We start from the raw sequence: 20,845 nt of genomic DNA on the forward strand, positions 1-20,845 counted from the left end.
AATGTTAGTTGTAGAAGAAACTACTCAATTTTTCTTTACACCTAAAACCTTTCTAAAATAGTCTATTAAATAAATAAATAAATAAATAAATAAGCAAATAAATAAAATAAAAGCGGAACTTTTGTTTTAAATAGATATGAGTCCAATTCCACCCTTTTTGTTCTCTAGCTATATGATTAAGAAAATATGCTTAGTATCTCTGAGCCTCACTCTACTTTGATATTAAATGAAATAATCATGGTTGAAAGAATTGTAGAGAAGATTTAAGTGTATGTCAAGTTTCTCTTATAATGACTTCAAAATTATTTTGTACACTAAAGATGCCAGGTACCTTTCTGCTTTGCTTAGCTTATGTTATTAATATTAAAGATAAAAATTGAGGAACTATTTTCTTCTCAACAATCTAATATCTTAGAGAATTGATGTTTATTCTGCCATATTTATCACAATTTTATATATAATTAGTATTCATTATGTAAATGATAAATTGACTGAATTACACGTATATTACCATGTGTTCACCATTTGAAAATAAGTATTTTATTTTAGAATAATTTCAGATATATAAAAAGTTGTAAATATTATTATTAGAGTGTTCTCATAAACTACACTTTGTCCCTTATTAGTATTTATTATTATCACCCCACAAGAATACGGTACATTTGTCACAACTATTTAACAAATGCTAATACATTATTATAAACTACAATCCATAATTTATTCAGATTTCCTTAATTTTGTCCTTACATTCTTTTTCTCCACCAAAATTCCATCCTGAATAACATGTTACATTTAGCTACCAAGTTTCTTTAGGACTTTGTAGACAGTGACAATTTCTCTGACTTTCTTTGTTCTTGATGACCTAGACAGTACTAAGGAGGAATGGCCAAATCTTCTGGACATTATAAATCAACTGGGATTTTCTGATAATTTTGTCATGAATAGATTGGTGTTATGGAATTTTGGAAGGAATACCACAAAGGGAAAATTCCATTTGATCATATCATATCAAAAGCATATACTATCAGCCTACTTATTGTTGGTGTTAACCTTGATCACTTGGCTGAGGTAGTGTTTGCCAGTTTTCTGCACTATGAAATTACTCCTTCTCCCATCTCTTTCCATACTGTACTTTTTTTGAAGGTGGTCACTATGTATATCCTATACTAAATAGTAGAGAATTATGCTACTTCCTTGGAATTGTAGTATCTACAAAAACCATTTGGAATAGTTCTGTATGGGAGATCTGTCTATTCTCCCCATTTATTTATTTATTTTTATTGAATCATTTGTTTATAATAGTATGGACTCATGGATATTAGTTTACTACTGTAGGTTATAGTCTGATATGTACTATTTATTTTATTGCATATATTTTTCCAGCCTTGGCCATTGAGAGATATTTCACCTGGGTCCCATGTCCTTTTGATATATCTTCATCATTTTGCATATGTGTATGTGTTGTATTTGTTGTTTTTGATTGGATATAGAAATAATTCTTCCTTACTTTCTGGCTAAAATGTGCTCCAGTTCATCTTTTACATTTCTTGTAACAGCCCTAAAATCAAGCAAATCTGCCAGGAGTCCTGTTTCCTTTTATTTTATTATGGTCTTGGAAACCAAGATCTCTGCACTGGGTGAACATGGATTTTTATTATAGTCAAGAAGTTTAATTTAGGGACAAATTAACACCTTCCATTGTAAAAATAGGTCACATGTTTTCCCATATTCTAAGAAGAGCAGTTGAAGATTGACCTCTTTAATTACATCTTGTTGATGTTTCTTAATTGAGAGGAAGGGGACATTTTAGGGAATGATTTTCCCCAGACTCAGATATTTCGTCTCATTCATGTTAAATACTCATCCAGTGAAAGCAAAAGAGAAGCATTTCCCAGTTAAAATCTTGGACGATGGTGAATTTCAGTAAGTGTGGGATTAAACTGGGAAAAAGCTAGCAGGGCTTAGGTGAGAACCTAAGCCTCTTTAGGTCAAATGGACACTTTTGAAGAATAATCAGCATTTTAGAAGCATCTTTTTTTCTTACTCGAGCAAGAAGTGATTTACAATCTAAAATGAGAAGTTGTAAAACATAAGCAGTAGTTCTTGATAGGAATGGGTACTACATATTGAAGCTTATTAGTAGTTGGTAGTCAGAAGGACAAGCAGATAGAAATATCTGTTGGAGTTTCCAGGCAATACTTAATGGAGGTGATAGTTTGTCATGGATAGGGTAGGTTGCAAACTTCACATCTCCTCAATGGAAAGTGAGTATACAATAGTATGGGACACTATAGAAATGTACCTATCGGAAATCCTCTTTAATCCTTTCATTCATTCAATAAAAACTAATTAACTACTTTTATTCTAGATGTGTAAATTCAGCAGTGAACAAATAGACAGAAATCCATGTCCTTATATTGGTTCATTCTAATGCAAGTCGTTCTTATGGTATGTCATTTTATTGTATATCAATTGCATGGATTACATACCTGTGTGCATGTCTGTCTGTTTAGCATCTCTCAATCTATTTATGTATCTATTTCTAAATAAATAATTAGTTGATAGAAACTTCAAACAATTTTTCACTTCTTTTTGCTAAAGAGATTTGACAAAAAATATATTTTGAAAACTTTCAATAATGTTTTTTAACCTCCAGTTAATGACAATGTGCTGGTGTATGACATTAAGACCAAAAAATCCAGAACTACTACTATATCGGATTCACGATCCTATCTGAGCTCCCTAAGTGTATTATTGTTCTTACTGCCTATGACAAAGACAGTTTTGAGGTCAAAGTGACATGACACAGGAAATATGTAATCAAATCATTAGCTAAGATAAGATTTTAAAAATCTTTTTTTAATACAATGCATGAATATGCTATATCCTCAAATATTAAGAGAAGGCACATATTAAAGAGCGGTTACTTCTATGGCTCGTAGCATTATCAAACGAAAGTACTTATGTTGAGTTTTGACACATCAGATATGTTTTTCTCTGGTGCATATACCTAAAAACTATCAGTCTGCAGTGATTGTTTTTGTACACGGGAATAAGTGCAACTTTAGGAATTTGAATCACTGGTCTGATTTCTATGTACAGTTATAATGTTCTAGACGTTGGAAATCACCCCGTAAGAGAATGTGCCCACTTAAACACCAACCTAGACTATATGAGATTGACAGGTTCTCACACCTTTGCCAGCACTACATATTAACAACTTTCATCATAAGATCATTTTAGGTCACATCAGTTGTACTTTTCCAAAGCTTCTCCAACGTATTCAAATAAAAAAATATTTTTAAAAAATTGAAACAAACAAAAAAATCATTTACAATGTAATAGATGAAATATGTGTCTAACTGGAATTTTTATTTCCTTGTAGTTAACTATGAATTGAATTGAATATCTTTTCATGTTTAATTACTATGATAAAGAGAAATGTCTCTTATAAAAATGATTCTGTAGCTCATTTTTCATTTGTATTGTCATTTTTAACACTGACTTGCGAAATCTATTCATCACTGAAGAAATTATTCTTTTGTGTTACAAGTATTTTTTACCCATTTCACACTATTTTGCTTTGGACTATGTTATTATTGGGGGGAACAAATATGGCTAGGTACACAAAATAACTTGTATAGTGTCTGGCATGTAGTTAGTTATAAATAAATAATTAGGTTCACTTTTTGTTTCTGTCATCTCTTTCTTGAAATTAAAGGATGGGAAACTCAAGAATAGAGATGATAAAGATTTTATTGAAAAGTTTTAACTACCGCTCAGAGATCCTTAGCTCATTTTCTATATCACTTGTGCTTAAACTGTAAACCTGAATTTTGAAATAGCGTTTTGACTTACGGCAAATGCACCCCTCTCCTTTTCCTTAAGTATAGATAGTCTCAGTGTTTTCATGTATCTTAGGGAATATTAATGAGAGATTCAGAAAAATAATGAATGAGAATATTTTAATTATGGAGAACATAGTATGATTTAAAAAAAGTACAAAATTGAATGTGAGGTTGCATTAGAATGGCAAACAAGAAAGACTTGAGAGGTAGAATAATTAGGTTTTCTCTCTTTTTGTAACACACTATCCCTAATATTCACAGTCCTTGCTGAAAACTGAAGAAAGAAATTTAGGTCAGAAAATTATCAACTCATGCCAAATCTATAAAATTAAGGTTTATTATTTCTGAGAGGTCATTTACTTTTTCATTAAATCCTATTGCACTTTCCTATGTAATTAAGGAAATAGTTTTAATAAATATTATGATGTTTATTTCATTCAGAAATACATTAATACTCAGAAAGGTAACTGATTACCTACTGATAAGGAGAAGTTCCATGATCAAGCATATAGTGAAGCTCCAAATGTGCTTTTTTTATAAAATTAATTTTTCTCCTTGCAGATGAACTCTCTAACCTGTCCTTCCTCCAAATCAACTGAATTGTTGCAGCAAAACAGCAGTGTAACTGAATTCATACTGTTAGGATTAACACAAGATATTTTGATGCAGAAAATGGTGCTTTTAATCTTCTTAATTTTCTATGCATGAACTATGGTGGGGAATTTGCTCATTACTTTGACCATTAAGTTAAATTGGATACTTGGAAGACATTGTGCTTCTGATTTTTCTTGTCTTTTGCTGATATCTGTGTTTCAACTTCCACAGTCCCTTAACTAATTGTGGATGTTCTCACTGCAAAGAAAATCATATTCTAGAATGAGTGCATGATACAAATTTTAGCACTACATTTATTTGGCTGCACGGTGATCTTTGTCCTCATCCTCATGTCTGTTGATCAATATGTGGCCATATGTAAGCCCTTAAGTTACCCAATCATCATGACACAGAAGGTCTGCACCATCATGATTATTCTTGCCTGGATAATGTCTTTTATACATTCTATAGCTCAGATTGTCCTGGCTTTGAGATTGCCTTTCTGTGGATCCAACTTGATTGATCATCATTGCTGTGATTTATAGCCTTTGTTGAAACTTCCTTTTATGGACACATATGGGATCAATATACTGCTGGTATTTAATAATGGGGGCATTTGTTCAAGCATTTTCATGCTTCTGATGATTTCATACATTGTCATCATGAATTCTCTGAGAAACCACAGTGCAGTAGTGTGGAAAAAAGCCTTCTCAACTTGTGCCTCCCACATTATCATAGTAATCTTATTTTTTGGACCATGTGCATTCATGTATATACTTTCCCCAACCACTTTCCCCATAGACAAGAACATGACAGTATTTCATACCATTAGAACTCACTTTCTCAAATGACTTTTCTACACATAAGGAATGCAAAAGTGAAAAATGCCATAAACTCAGACACAATAATAGATTACTGAAAATGACACAAGGATATATGAATTTCCTAGGAGAAAGGAACATATGAGATAGGGGTCATTTTTCAGAGGAATCATGCACTGGGGCAAGAGGAATACTCGTTCATTTCTATGGTTGTTTAATATAAGTTTGGGCCTGTCAATGATACATGAGGACCTAAAATGTTATCATTATCCTCCAGTTAGAGTGGATTCTCTTGAAGGCCACTTTATGAATTGAGTTATAGTTTAAGACTCCTTAAGAGTAGCTTGACTATTTTACTGTCCTGTGATTATTTCCCCACTATCGGTATGTTTATTTGAAACAGATATACTTAGTAACTGGAGAAATCCATCTGTTGATTCTGCTGAAAATCCTTACATCACCGACAAGGCAGAAAATCTGAAGAAAATGATATTTTATAAGATTTCCCATAGATAATAGCAAACATATATTCATAAGATTCAGTGCCTCCATAATATCAGCATTGGATTATTTGGTCTAGCTTATGCAACAAGTAGATAAATTGTAACATATGACTGTATTCTACAATAATATCATGCAGGTGGCAGCCCCAATAAAAATTGCCATGAATATAAAATTTATTAGCTTGTCAGAACCTTTAGCACTTGGTTTGTAGGTCTGATCTTTTGTGAATGAATTCTTTTCTAACTATATGAAAAGGCAAAACAAAATAAATTAACCTTTACATAGCAAAAGACAATAGCATTTTGCCCTGGGTCACATTTTTCCTGTCATTTTTTTGTTCATATTAGAATCCCAGGGGATTTAATCTTCTGAATATTCTTCAAAATATCAGAACGGTCAACTATATTGATAGTATCATGCAAAATGGATTGATGAGCAAGAAATAAACAATATTTATTTACCACAGTGTAATTTATTTAAAATGGCCATGCCAACTTTCCAACTCTTCCCATTCAATGGTGAAGTGCATCTCCCCATCATTTCATCTGCTTTGTGACATGCTTTGGTGAACAGAATATAATAAAATGCTGTGTATAACACCTAAGCATTGCCATGAGGGGCCTTGAACCTTTAGCTTTTGTGAGACAACCACAGCAGTGATACAGTTATGGTATGATAGAGACCAGTTTGGTCTACTGGAAAATGAAAGGCCATATGAAAGAGAACCAAGGTACATATGCCAATTGCTTCATTTGTGAATGAGGCTATCTGGGACTGAACACCCTGTTTGAACTGTCAGAGTGTTATTGAGTGAGATCACCAGAAGAATAACACAGCTGAATCTAGTCCAAATTGCAGAAACATAGAAAATTTCAGCAGTAAGGAAGGAAGTTTGATTTTCTAACTCACTTTACATCTTTTTAGGAGGATTGAAGGGGTACTACCTCGAAGAATTTGACATGGTGTCTCTCCCCACATTTCCTCTTATGGAAAAGTCAGAGTATCTCACTATCCAGCAAGATCCTACATCAAATTAGAATATACTAATGTATATCTTCCACATAATTATATGGCAAGGGATTGTCTTTTTTTCCATTCTTGGGAAGATAATTCTCATTTGACAACCATCTCCTGCTTATATTCCTGTATAATACAAGAACATTAATATTCAATTATTTACATAAAAGATCTGTCATTTTATCAAGACATATTTTCAAATATCTCCCAGACACTTAAAGTAAATTTTGCAATGTGGGGGCAAAAAAAAAAAAAAACCATGATAGAATGAAATTTGCTACTCAATCACCTATCTTTCTAAGTATATTAATCAGGGATCTTTACAGAAACAGAACTGAAAGGATAAATATAACTATTAAGAAATTTTTATAGGAGCTGGATTACTTGACTGTGAGCATGGGAAAGTGCAAATTTTATAGGGCAGACTGTAAGTTGGGAACTCTGATGAAAGTTTTGATAGATTCTCTAGGAGAAGCTGGCAGGGACATTTCATAGGCTTTAGTAATCAGTGAGTTGATTGCAGTGATTGTTGTTTACATCTATAATCAACTGAGGAGATTCCCTTCAGCAACGAATGAATTCTCATCTAATCAGTTAAAGAACTTAAAATGAGAAGTGATTTTAGCATTCAGGGCTAGAATTCCCACCTCTACTTCAAAAAGCCATATCACCTATGAAACTCATTAAGGACCTTCATCAGAATTCCTGTCTTGCAGCCTGCGCTCTGGAATATGAACTCATGCAACCCCACAGTCATGTGAGATAATTTTATGAAATCTCATACTCTTTATAGATATCTCCTGTTAGTTCTCTTCTCTTGAAAACTCAGACTAATACATGCATGTATATCAGTGTCATACTGTTGGAAGACAGCTTGAGAAGCTAATTTAGGTTACCCCTTTCTGGCTCCCCTCTGAAGATCTTGTCCTGCAGGCAGGAGCAGCTTGTGGACAGCTAAAGAAGTTTTGGAAACAGTCAAATTGACGCAACCTGAGACAAATAATTATCGATTTCAAGACAAGCAACAAAACAACAAAAAGGGGGAAAGTCTATTCCACAGTTAGTAGAGGGAATATGTGTTTCTCTATAAAAGAGGAAATTCCTAAATCCACAATGTATGATCACAATAAGACTTAAGCTCAGAAAAGCAGAAGACACCATGTACTTTCACCTAAGGCTAACTTTTTTGGTAGGAGGGCTAAATTATCAATGAAAGAACCAGGCATTTTGCCAAGCATGTTATTTGAGTTAGTTGTTTGTTAGCTACTGGCACAGATGTACACCTCTGTCATACAACTAACTGTGAAGAACTTAAAGAATAGACAGTAAAATACTAAATTACAGAGTTAAGGCATTAAGTAATAAAATACATTATGTACAATAAAATATTACAAGACAAATTAAGAGCAGGAAATGAGGGCCAAAGAAAGAAACAAGATGAAATATCAGAAACTATTAAAAGTAGTGACAAGACTTTAGACATGCCATAAAGAGACATAAAAAAACTTCAATATATTCAAAGAACTAAATTAAACTCAGAGAAAGAATTAAAGAATATCAGGAAAATGATAAGGAGAAAATTAAGAATTAAAATAAAGAGAGAAAGTATAAGGAAGAACAAAATGGATAGTGGAGTTAAAGTCCAAATAACTCAAATTAAAAATTTCTTAGAGAGTTTCAGCAGCCAATTGACCCTAGAAGAAGAAAGAATCAGTGAACTTGAAGATGAGAAATGAATGTAATCAAGATGAACAATAGAAAGAAAAAAGAATTTTAAAAAGTTAAAAACCTAGGAGACCTGTGGGGAACCATCAAGCTTACCATAACAATAAACAGGCCATTGCTGTGGGTTTGGAAAGAGAAGGAAATGTGGCAGAAGTGGGGGCCATGGCCATGGAAAACAAACCACAGACTGGGAGACAATATTTGCAAAATACATATCTGCCAAAGGACTTGTATACAAAATAATGGAAGAACTGTTAAAAGCTATTTAACTTATTTAGCTGTTTAAAAACTGTTGAAAATCAATAGTAATAAACTACTCTAAACAGAGACTTCCCAAAAGAAACCATACTGCTGGCAAGGAAGTGGTATATAAGAACTCTCAGTCATTGCTGGTGGGAATGTAAAATTATACAGCCAGTATGAAAGACACTTTAGTAGTTTCTTACAAAGCTCTCTGTAGACTTACTTTATTATCTAACAATGACACTCCTATGTATTTATTTACACAGAGTTGAAAATGTATGCCCACACAAAACCTGCATGTGAATGTTAATAACATCTTCTTTTATAGTGCCTGAAATTGGAACCAGCTAAAATGCCTTTTTATGGGTGAATGGCCAGACTTTAGTACATAGACATATTATTCAGCAATAAAAAGAAATGAGCTCTCAAATCTAGACTAGAGATGGAAGAACCTTAATGTACAATTTGAAGAGGCTATGTAATGGCTGAATCCAACTAAGTAGCATTCTGGTAAACACAAAACTATAGATATAGTGAAAAAATCAGTGGATGCCAAAGGTTCATGACAACAGAAGAAAGGATTAAGAAGTCCCACAGGGTGATTTTAAGGTGATGAAAATATTCTGTATGTTGCCATAATGGTGCATTCATGATATTGCATATTGGTTAAAACTCATAGAACTCTACAGCACAGAAAGTGAATCCTAATGTAAACTAGAGACTTTAGTTTTTAGTAAAGTATAAATAATATTCATTAATCAATTGTTACAAATTATCACAATGATGCAAGATGTTAATAATAGGAGAAATGAAGTGTGTGTGGGTGTGGGAGTTGGATTTGGGAACTAGCTTTATTTTTGTGCATTTTTTCTGAAATCTAAATAAGGTCTAAACTGAAATTTACTGTTAAAAAAAGAAAACAAATACTTTAGATTATTATCATCAACTAAATACCAAGTTTTCAAAATGTAGACAAAAATGATGTTTCTAGTAAAATACTATTACCAAAAATGACTTGAAAAGAATTATGAAAGTTTGATACTATATAACTGATAAGAAACTGTACCAATTAAAAATAATGCCATATAAGAAATATCAGCCACAAATGGGTTTATAAAAAATTATCATATTTTCAAAAATAAATTTCTACTCTTAGAAAAAGACTTCCTTAGAAAAGTTGAAAGCAAAATAATGTTAATTCTTTTTGCCACATTATAGTTATAAGGAAGAAAATTTAATTATTGGTGCATTTCCTTCCAAAATTGGGACTCTAGAAGAACTTAACAAAATATGGCAAAACTACCCTGACTTGGTAGATGAAAAATAATTGATGTTCCAATTTCAAGTTAAGTGTATCCTAGGTGTTCTAGGTTTATTACTGGAAAACTGATCAATTTTATCTGCAAAATTAGAAATTTAATTTGAAAAATCAATTATTTAAATAATGCAGAAAAATCATGTAATGTACTTAAATAATTTCACAGCAAAACTCTTTGTGTGATTCTCTATGCCACTAAAAACAATATTTATTTAAAACCTTCCATAAAGCAATATCTGAAGGAAAAAGTTAGAACATTCTTTTTAAAATTAAAAAAAAATAAGACAATGATGCTGTCATATTATTATGCAGGCCATAACCAGCACAATGAGACAATACAAATTTGATACTAAGAAATGGATTAGAGGTAATATTACTCATCTTATTTGCAGATGGTATGATCATTCACACAAAAAACCCAGAGGATCTACAGATGTTAATAGAAATAATAGTAGGCAGAGCAGCATTGTGACTGTCAACATGATTAAGTTACAAAAATCAATTACATGCCTATGTACTAGCACCAATAAAAACAAACTTTATTATGCAGAGATACACTTTACAAGTGTATTAGACAATATTGAGTACCTAGGACCTTTCTAGAATTACCTGTGTAGTATTCTATTACTGAATTTATTCTCAATGTGGTTGTGTAATATTACATTTTTGTCAGCAGCCTATGAGAATTTCAGTATTTCTACAGTCTCACAAACACTGAATCATTGGGCTTCTTAAATTTAGATATTCTATTATGTGTGTAGTGGCATCACATTGAGGTTTTAATTTATGTTTCCTTAATTGCTAATGATTCTGAACATCTTTTCATGTTCTTTTTTTCATTCATATATCTTTGGTGAAGTGTCTGTTCTACGGATGTTTCTTTTTTTAATAACAGTTTCTTTCAAAAATTCTTAATTTTTATATCTCCATTTTATTTCATTTATAGATATGGTTTTGTGAACATATCTAATCCAAGATCAGAAAGATAATCTCCTACACATTCTTTTAGAAGTTTTATATTTTATTGGGTTTTACTTTTAGATCTATAATTCATTTTGACTTAATTTTTTGTATGTAATGTAAAGTGCTTCACTACTGGGCTTTTGTCTTTTGTCAAATATTTCCTTCATACAAGGGATATAAGGTCATTTTTAATACATACATGTTTAATTGCTGCAGCAGCTTTTGTTAAACATATATAACTTTCTCTATTGAATTGCCTTTGAAACTTTATTAAAAATAAATAGTATAAGTATGTATCAAAATCAATGTATTTCTGAGTTTTCCCTTATGTCTTAGTCTGTTTTGGATTTTTTTACTTGAACAGGGTGTTCTGAATGAATGTAATTGTATATAAAATACCATTAACCAGAAAATTAGAGGACATTTTTTAATAAAACACTTATTTTTTTACATATAACTCATTACCCTCCATGTCCAGAGGACTTTTACTTCCTAAGTGATCTAGAAAGGATTTTTTTTTTGTTTCCTTTTTTTCTTTACTTTCAACTGCCTAGTTCAGATTTATTTTCTCTTCCTAGGATTTAACCATATGCTAATTATTCTTCCTGTTCAACATTTCACCACTTGAAATCTGTTCTCTATTTTACAACTCATTTAAAAGCCTTTGATAATATTCTATATTCTACATATGAAGTTGAAATTCCTTGGCATGACACATGTCACTTTTTATAATCTGATTTTCAGATACCTCTTTAGCAACTTTTCCAACCAGACTTTGTTTAGTGTTTACCGCTAGTAGTTAAGGTTGAAATTATTGCCTTTCCTCAAATAAATGATCCTGTCAGATTCCTTGGTACTTTGCTGTTGTCATTCATCTCCATGATGAGTTGGAGAATCAGTAAATTTTGGTTGTTTCTAGCTTCAAAACCAATACTGAAAATGAAAGTGGGAAGGACTAACAACTATAAGGAAAAAAGGAAGAGAAACTAAAACCCTGTGTTACGGATAATGTTGAGTTTGGTACTGAGCTATAGAACCTATGGAAAACTAGTATCCAATTTCCGGTGAAAGGTAAACAAAGAGATGTGTAAGATATTAATTATGGTATCAGGTTTGTTGGCAAGGACCCGCCCCTTCCCCTTAAGTCAAGGATATTTATCAGCAAGAGAGATTCTCTGGATGTTATCAATCGTTCATTTACTCCTTTTTCCTTTATAAATCGGAAAACTATTGGTTCTGGTAACTGGATTTCAGGGTTTGCTATAGAAGCTTGATATAGCTTCTACAGACAATAAATAAATGGAAAATTAAGTATATGTATTGTATAAGAATATAGCTGGCTCCTGAAAATGGACTTTAAAGGCCAAGAGGAATTTTATCTATTTCTAGGCAGGAATATGTGGGAACAAGGAGAAAAATCAAATCATAAAGAACCAGGTAGGAAGAAAAAAAAGGAGATCCAAAACAAATATCTACTTGAATATAGATAGGGCAGAGACAGGAGTTATGAGATATCTTTGAATACATGGACTAGGATAATATTGATAAGGAAGTGAGATGGTATGGATATTCTTTCTGTTCCTTCTCTGTGGAATGCTTTTTTCTCTTTATTTATCTTGTTGACTGTAACTAATCCTTTAAGACAACTCAAATAACATTTCTTCTAGGTTTTAACTCTGGCCTAATTTACTGGAAGGCACAAAATAATTTCATAGTATTGAACTTAACATTATCTACCAGTATTTATTAAAATTTTTAAAAAGGTTAGTAATCCAATATCCTACACCTAAGGACAATGCATATAATACATACAAATTACATAATTTAAAATAAAATAGGGGGTAAATAGGTGGAGCATGGAACATTTTTAGGGTACTGAAACTCTTCTGTATGATACCATAATGGTGGACATATGAGCTGCATTTGTGAAAATAAATAAAATGATACAAACAAAGAATCAACCATAATGTAAACTACAGATTTATTTAATAATAAAGTATCAATAGTTATTCATGAATTGTAACAAATGTACCACACTAATGCATGATGTTAACTATAGGAAAAACTGGCAGAGCGGTTATAAGGAACTCTGTATTTTCTTCACAATTTTTCTTAAAACCTAAAACTAGATTAAAGCAGCCTATTAATTAAATAAATAATAGTATAAAACCTGAGACTTTTGTTTTACATAAGTATTAGTTCAATGCCACCATTATTATTCTCTATTGCGTATTATCTCTGAGCCTCATTTTACTTACAGGAAATATTCATGATTTAAAGAATTGTGGAGCAGATTTAAATGTTAGTATGTGGATTTTTGATTATAGTGACTTTTAATATTATATACATGAAAGATATCAAATACCTTTTTCCTCTCCTTTGCTTAGTTTATGTTAGTAAAATTATAGATGAAAATTAGAGGGAATATTTTCTTCTCTACCAACTAATATCTCAGATAATATATTTACCCTGTCATTTAGGACTATAAATTTATATATAATTGGCATACATTGAGTATTTGATAAGGTGATTGAATTATACATATAGTACCATTTATTCACAATTTTAAAATAAATATTTTATTTTAGAATAATTTTACATATACAAAAATGTTAAAAATATATTAGTGTTCTCATATTTTCCACACTCATTTTTCCCTGTTATTTCCTATTATAATTGTACATCAATATAGCTCATTTGTCACAACAAATTAATAAATGCTTATATTTTTATCAACTGAAATCCACAATTTATTTGTATTTCCTTTTTTTTTTTAATTTAAGATTTATTTATTTATTTATTTCTCTCCCCTTCACCCGCCCCCACCCTGGTTGTCTGTTCTCTGTGTCTACTTACTGACAGTGTCTATTTACTGCGTCTTCTTTGTCCACTTCTGTTGTTGTCAGCGGCACCGGAATCTGTGTTTCTTTTGTCACATCATCTTGTTGTGTCAGCTCTCCGTATGTGTGGTGCCATTCCTGGGCAGGCTGCACTTTCTTTCATGCTGGGCAGCTCTCCTTATGGGGTGCACTTCTAGCGCGTGGGGCTCCCCTACGCGGGGGACACCCCTGCATGGCACGGCAACTCCTTTGCGCTCATCAGCACTGCACATGGGTCAGCTCCACATGGGTCAAGGAGGCCCGGGTTTGAAACGCGGACCTCCCATGTGGTAGGCGGACCCCTTAACCACTGGGCCAAGTCCGCCGCCTGTATTTCCTTTTTTTAATCTAACATATTTTGTCTATACCAGAATCCCATCCAAGATAACCATGTTATATTTAGCGATTGTGTTTCTTTAGGCACTTCTAGATAGTGATAATTTCTCAGACTTTACTTGCTTTTTATATCATTCACATCATAAAGAGGAATGGAAAAATATTTTAGATATTATCAATCACCTGTGGTTTTCTGATTGTTTTTTCATGATGAGATTCGGGTTATAGATTTTTTGAAACTCAAAAGGAACATTCCATTTCATCACATCATATCAAGTATACACACTATCGAACTTACTATTTATTTTTTATTTTTTTCAAATCCTAGTCTCCCCCCTCAGTCACTGCTCTTATTATTTTTTTAGGAGGTACTGTGAATTGAACCCACGACCTCATACATGGGAAGCAGGTGCTCAGCCACTGAGCTACATCTGCTCCACACTATTTACTTCTGAAGTTAACCTTCATCAACTTAACTGAGGTAATATTTGCCAGGATTCTCCACTATAAACTTACTCCATCACACCCCCATTTTCCACAGTGTACTCTTTGGAAGAAAGTTCCTATGTGTATACCATAATAAAGAGTAGAGTTATTCTTTACCTCCTTGAGAGTTTAATATCTACATAGATGATTTGGACATGTTCTAAAGGGGGATTTGAATATTCTTATTTATATTTTAATAAATCATAGATTTATTTCAGTATGTGTTCATTGATATTAATTTAGTAGATGGGGTTAAAATCCAATAGTGTGCAATTTATTTAATTGCACAATTTTTTTCCAGCTTTGGTCACTGAGAGCTCTGTTCAATAAGTCCCATATCCATTGGATATATCCTTATCATTGTGTGTGTATGTTGTGTTTGTTTTTTATGGCTTTTTAAAAATTCTTCCTTACTTTATGGCATGAAAATATGCTCCAGTTGATCTTTTACATTCCTTGTTACAGCTCTAAAATCAAGCAACTCTCCCAGGAGTCCTGTTTCCTTTTATTTTGTAATGGTACTGGAAACCAAGATCTGTGTACTAGATGAACATGCATTTTTTATTCTTGTCAAAAATTGTCAAGTAAGGCCCAATTAACACCTTCAATTGCAAAAATAGGCTATTTGTTTTCCCATAATCTAAGAGGACAAATTGAAGATTAAGATCTTTATCACATCTGACTTGTGATTAATTGGGAGGGAAGGAACACTGTAGGGATATTCCCCAGATTCAGATATTTTGCCCCATTCATGTTAAATACTCTCCTAGGGAAGGCAAAATTAAGCATTTTGTAGTTAAAATCTTGGATGATGGTAGATTTCAGAAAGTTGGGGTGAAACTGGGAACTACTTAGCAGGCAGGTTAGAACTTATGCCTCTGTGGGATCAAACAAAAAGTGTTTCCAGAATAATCAGCATTTTAGAAGCATTTTTTCTTCTTATTTGAGTTAAGCAACATCCAACTTACCTTGGGAATAAAAGAGAACAGGTAAACATTTTAACCTTTGCAAAAAAAGCTGGTATGGTTTTTTAGGGGCATTTTTTATTTGAATTTATTAATACTTGGAGAAAATCAATATGTTCAATTCTATGGTAAGTATTTTAGATATACAAAGCACTGTGGAAAAATTTAATAAGTATAGACTTTTCTAGGATTGATTTATAATCTAAAATGAGAAACTGGAAATAAAAGATGAGGAAGTAAGTTTTTTGCTGGAAATGAGCACTACAAGGTAAGGGTTTTGTTTTTTTTCTTGCAGTTGTTAGTGAAAGGGACAAGCAATAGAAATAATATTTATTTGGGTGTTCCAAAAAATATTTCAAGGAGGTGATGGTTATGTCATTGAAATAGTAGGTTACAGGCTCCCCATCTCCTCAATAGAGAGTGAGTATAAAATAGCGTGGGACATTATATAATTGTACCTATGGGAAATCCTCTTTAATCCTTTCCTTCATTCAACAAATATTAGTTACTTTTATTCTAGATGCATAAAGTCAGCAATGAACAAATAGACAGAAATCCATGTCCTTGTATTTCTTCATTCAAATGTATGTGATTCTTATGGTATGTCCTTCTACTCCATATCAGTTACATGAATTACACATCTGTGTGCATGTCTGTCTGTCTCGCTCTCTATTTATCTATCATCTATATCTATCTGCATATATGGCTCTATCTAAATAATTAGTTGATAGTAACTTCAAACAATTTTTCATTTCTTTTTGTTAAAAGAAATATATTGTGAAATATATTTGGAAAACTTTCAGGAATGTCAGTGAACCTATAGTTAATGACAAAATAATGCTGTGTGAGGTTAAGAGCACTAACATACAGAATTAAGTGTATCTCTGATTCACCAGTTTACCAATATTTCCCTGCATATATTCCTACAACCTATGTAAGAAGACAGTGTTGAAGTTTCAGTGATATGCTACAGAAATTTGTAATCACATCATTAGCTAAGAGAAGATTTTTAAAATCATTGTTTTTAATACAGTGCATGTTTATGGCATAATTTCAAATATTAATGAAAGACATATCTCAAAGAGTAGGTCTTCTTCCATTCTGTGATGTCTTTTAGATAGTAGTTTTCCTCCAAAGACATTAGAGCTATTTGGCTTTCTTTGGCAGTCTTCCAAACACAACTCATTTATATAAAAAAACAGGTGTAATACATAATCTCCTGCTTTTAATGAATATTTTATCATTCTAAGCATATAGATCTATTCTCAGTTATTTCACTTTACAATATATTTTAGAGCCCATTGTCTATGTATATGCTTCATTTTTATCAATGGTTGCATAAAAATATCATCTCTGACCTATTGATTCCCCTTCTGATGCACATTTTAGTTGTTCCTCTTCTTTTAGTGCCATGAAAATGATGGTGTTTTATTTTCTTAGACTGTTCCAAGCTGCTACCATAAAATGGACTAACTCTAAACAATCCAAATATAGTAGCTTACAGTTTGAGGCCAAGAGAATATCCAAATCAAGGCACTGCTGATGCAATGCTTTCTTCCCAAAGAACAATCGCCTGTGATCCTCGACTCCTCTATCACATGGCAAGGCACATGGCAGCATCTGTTGGACTTTCCCTTCTCTATTGGGTTTTGATGACTTTAACTTCTTCCTTTTATGACTTTCTATGTATACATAGATTCCTCTTACAAAGGACTCCAGTAAGAGGATTAAAACCCATCTTGAATGTGGAGGGTCACAACTTAATTGAAGTAGCATCATCATAAGTCCTTACTTACAATGGGTTTACACCCACAGGAGTGGATTAGATTTGAGACTGTTTTTCTCAGGTACATACGACTTCAAACCACCATGACCCACAATGATTGTTTTTACTACATGTGAGTAAGTGCATCTCTAGGAAGTTGAATCATTGGCCTGATTTCTATGTGTAGTTGTAATGTTATAGATGTTGGAAATCATCCCCTAAGAGACTGTATACACTTAAACTCCTACTAAAAATATATAAGCTTTACTGTTTCCCACTTGTCTGCCAGCACTACATATTAATAAACATTTATCGAAAGATCATTTTACTTATATAATAGATGAAAACTGTATCTAATTGGAATTTTTATTTCCATATACTTACCTATGAATGAAATTAAGTATCTTTTCATGTGTTTAATTATTTCAACAAAAAGAATTGTCTCCTATAAAAATCGTTCCTTGGTCCTTTATTTATTTGTGTTGTCCTTTTTTAATACTGATTTGTGGAGTTTATTTATAATTGAAGAAATTACCTTTTGCAAATATGTTTTACCTATTTGGCACCAGTTTTGCTTTTGACTATGCTATTATTACAGGGGAATAAATGTGGCTATGGACATAAAACAATTTGACCAGTATCTGATATATAGCTAGTTATAAGTAAATGTTTGCTTTCTGTTTCTGTCTTTTCTTCCTTGAAGTAAGAATAAGGGATAGCAAGAAAAGAAATGACAGAAGTCCTATTGAAATGCTTTAGCTATCACTTAGAGCTTTCTGAAATCATTTTTATATATTCCTGGTGCTTAAGCTGTAAAACTGGAATTTAAAAGAATGTCCTGATTTAGAGCAAATGTTCTCTATCTCATTTTCTTCAAATATAGTCTCAGTGTCTCCTTGTGTCTTAGGAAATATTGATGAGAAAGTCAGAGCAATAATGAATAAAGGGGAAGAATTTAACTGATCAACATAGTATGGTAAAAATATACAAAGTTGAATGAGAGGTTGAATTTAGAACTGGAAACAGCCAGAAGGGTAGAAGAAGTAAAGTAAAAGGGAAAATATTTAAAATTATTCCAGGCCATATTTGCAAATATGAATATGCTGGACCAGGCTGACTGGATTGTTGGCTGGTTATTCATGGAATGATTTTTCTCTTATCACCAAAAATTGTTTGACAAGCTAAAATCATAAGTTTATTGTCTGAATCTCTGTATATGAATGTGTGTAGGTTTTATAATGGAATATGCTCTCAAATGTTTAGATAATCATTCATGGAATGCTGGGAATTTTACAGAAGAGTTTTAATGAATGGATGGCCAAGTTCAAGAAATGTAAAAGTTCATGAAAGTAAATTATGCATATTTTCTCTAATATTGATAGGTCCTTGCTGAAAACTAAAGAAAGACATTTGGATTATGAAATTATTTACTTTTGCCAAATCAAAAACTTAATGTTTAAGTCTGAAGAATCATTTAATTTTCTATCATTGTCTTATTGCACTTTCCTATACAATTATGCAAATAGTTTGAATAGGTATGTGATGTTTATTTCATTCAGAAAAAAAATCAATGCAGAGAAAAGTACTGTTTACCCATTGGTAAGGGAGGATTCTATGATCAAGCCTATATTCAAGCTCTAAAATATGTTTATTTTATAAAATTAATTCTTTTCTCTTTGCAGATGAACTCTCTCTAAACTGTCCTTTCCCCAAGTTGACTTAAACAATTCAGCATCAAAATAATAGTGTAACAGAATTCATACTGTTAGGATTGACACAAGATCCAATGAGACAGATAATAGTGTTTGTAATCTTCTTAATTTTGTATGCAGGAACCATGATGGGGAATTTGCTCATTATTGTGACTATCAAGTTCAGCTGGAGCCTTGGATGCCCTATGTACTTCTTATTTTTCTTGTTCTTTGCTGATGTTTACTTTTCAACTTTCACAGCCCCTCGACTAATTGTGGATGCTCTCTCTGCAAAGGAAATCATATCTTACAATGAGTTCATGACTCAAGTCTTTGCACCACATTTATTTGGCATCATGGAGATCTTTGTTCTCATCTTCACGGCTGTTGATAGATATGTGGCCATCTGTAAGCCCTTACCCTACCCAACCATCATGAGACGGCAGGTCTGCACCATCCTGATTATTCTTGCCTGGATAGGGTCTTTCATACATTCTACAGCTCAGATTGTCCTGGCCTTGAGATTGCCTTTCTGTGGACCCAGTTTGATTGATCATTATTGCTGTGATTTACAGCCTTTGTTGAAACTTGCCTGCATGGACACTTATGTGATCAACCTACTGTTGGTGTCCAATAGTGGGGCCCTTTGTTCAAGCAGTTTCTTGCTTCTAATAACCTCATACATTGTTATCTTACATTCTCTGAGAAACCACAGTGCAGAATGGAGGAAAAAAGCCCTCTCAAAGTGTACATCACATATCACCGTAGTCATCTTATCTTTTGGTCCATGTGCATTCATGTACACATGCCCCCCAACCACTTTCTCCGTGCACAAGATGGTAGAAGTATTTTATACCATTGGAATACCCTGTCTCAACCCACTCATCTGCACATTAAGGAATGCAGAAGTGAAAAATGCCATGAAAAAGTTATGGAGTATTAAAATTACCTCAGAATTCAAAGGATGTCCTGAGGCTCTTATTGCTTTCTGAGGAATGATTAGATGAACTCGGTACATACATCAAATATGATAGTATCCAATTATGTGGGAAGGACATGCAATGTATATGAGGATGCAGATTGCTATTTTTAAAAAATAATTTGTAGAGAAGTTGAATGTTAAGGTACCTTTTCTGTACAGGAGAAAGATACACGTTAGATTAATTCAGATAAGCCTGCCTCCCCATATGTACTTTAATATAGAATGCAGCTGATTAACTTACTTTTTACTATGTTCTCAACTGCCCCTGGAAGTTTTGTGGACATCAGTCTGACTTGTTCTTTTCCTAAGAGCTCCTCTTAGGCATTGCTGTCTATTAACTCTATTTCCCAACTCTGAATCTGCACTCTGTATTATTAAGAGAAAAGATCTTTACTCAATAGCCTTTCCAACTTCTAATCATTCATAAAATTTTAAATAAATGCTTAAATTATCTTTAACACATTTCCCCATAGTTATGCAGCTTCCTATTTTATGTCTCCAGGGCAAAGTAACTCAGTCTACCAGGACCATCCGTTCTACTTTATCACTAGTTTGTCTTTTAAAAGTTTCATATTTTTGAATCAGAGGCTTTTAAAAGTGTACTTATATTTTTTTATCATTCTTTGCTTGTGTTCAGATAACTGAAGGATTATTTGTGGGATATTTATCTTTATAGTATTACAATGGGTCTTGACATATTCACTATGA

At 32.6% G+C, this 20,845-nt stretch overlaps 1 protein-coding gene across 1 annotated transcript; it reads left to right on the forward strand.

Annotated features, from left to right (window-relative positions):
- Positions 1 to 1,910: 1,910 nt before the first annotated feature.
- LOC131280178 (olfactory receptor 4C11-like) lies at positions 1,911 to 20,147 on the forward strand. Its single transcript, XM_071218349.1, has 3 exons — positions 1,911 to 1,923; positions 2,657 to 2,748; positions 19,197 to 20,147. The coding sequence occupies exons 1-3, from the start codon at positions 1,911 to 1,913 to the stop codon at positions 20,145 to 20,147; spliced, it is 1,056 nt and encodes a 351-aa protein (XP_071074450.1).
- Positions 20,148 to 20,845: the final 698 nt, after the last annotated feature.

This window comes from Dasypus novemcinctus, chromosome 10, assembly GCF_030445035.2.
Source record: "Dasypus novemcinctus isolate mDasNov1 chromosome 10, mDasNov1.1.hap2, whole genome shotgun sequence".
NCBI classification, from domain to species: domain Eukaryota; kingdom Metazoa; phylum Chordata; class Mammalia; order Cingulata; family Dasypodidae; genus Dasypus; species Dasypus novemcinctus.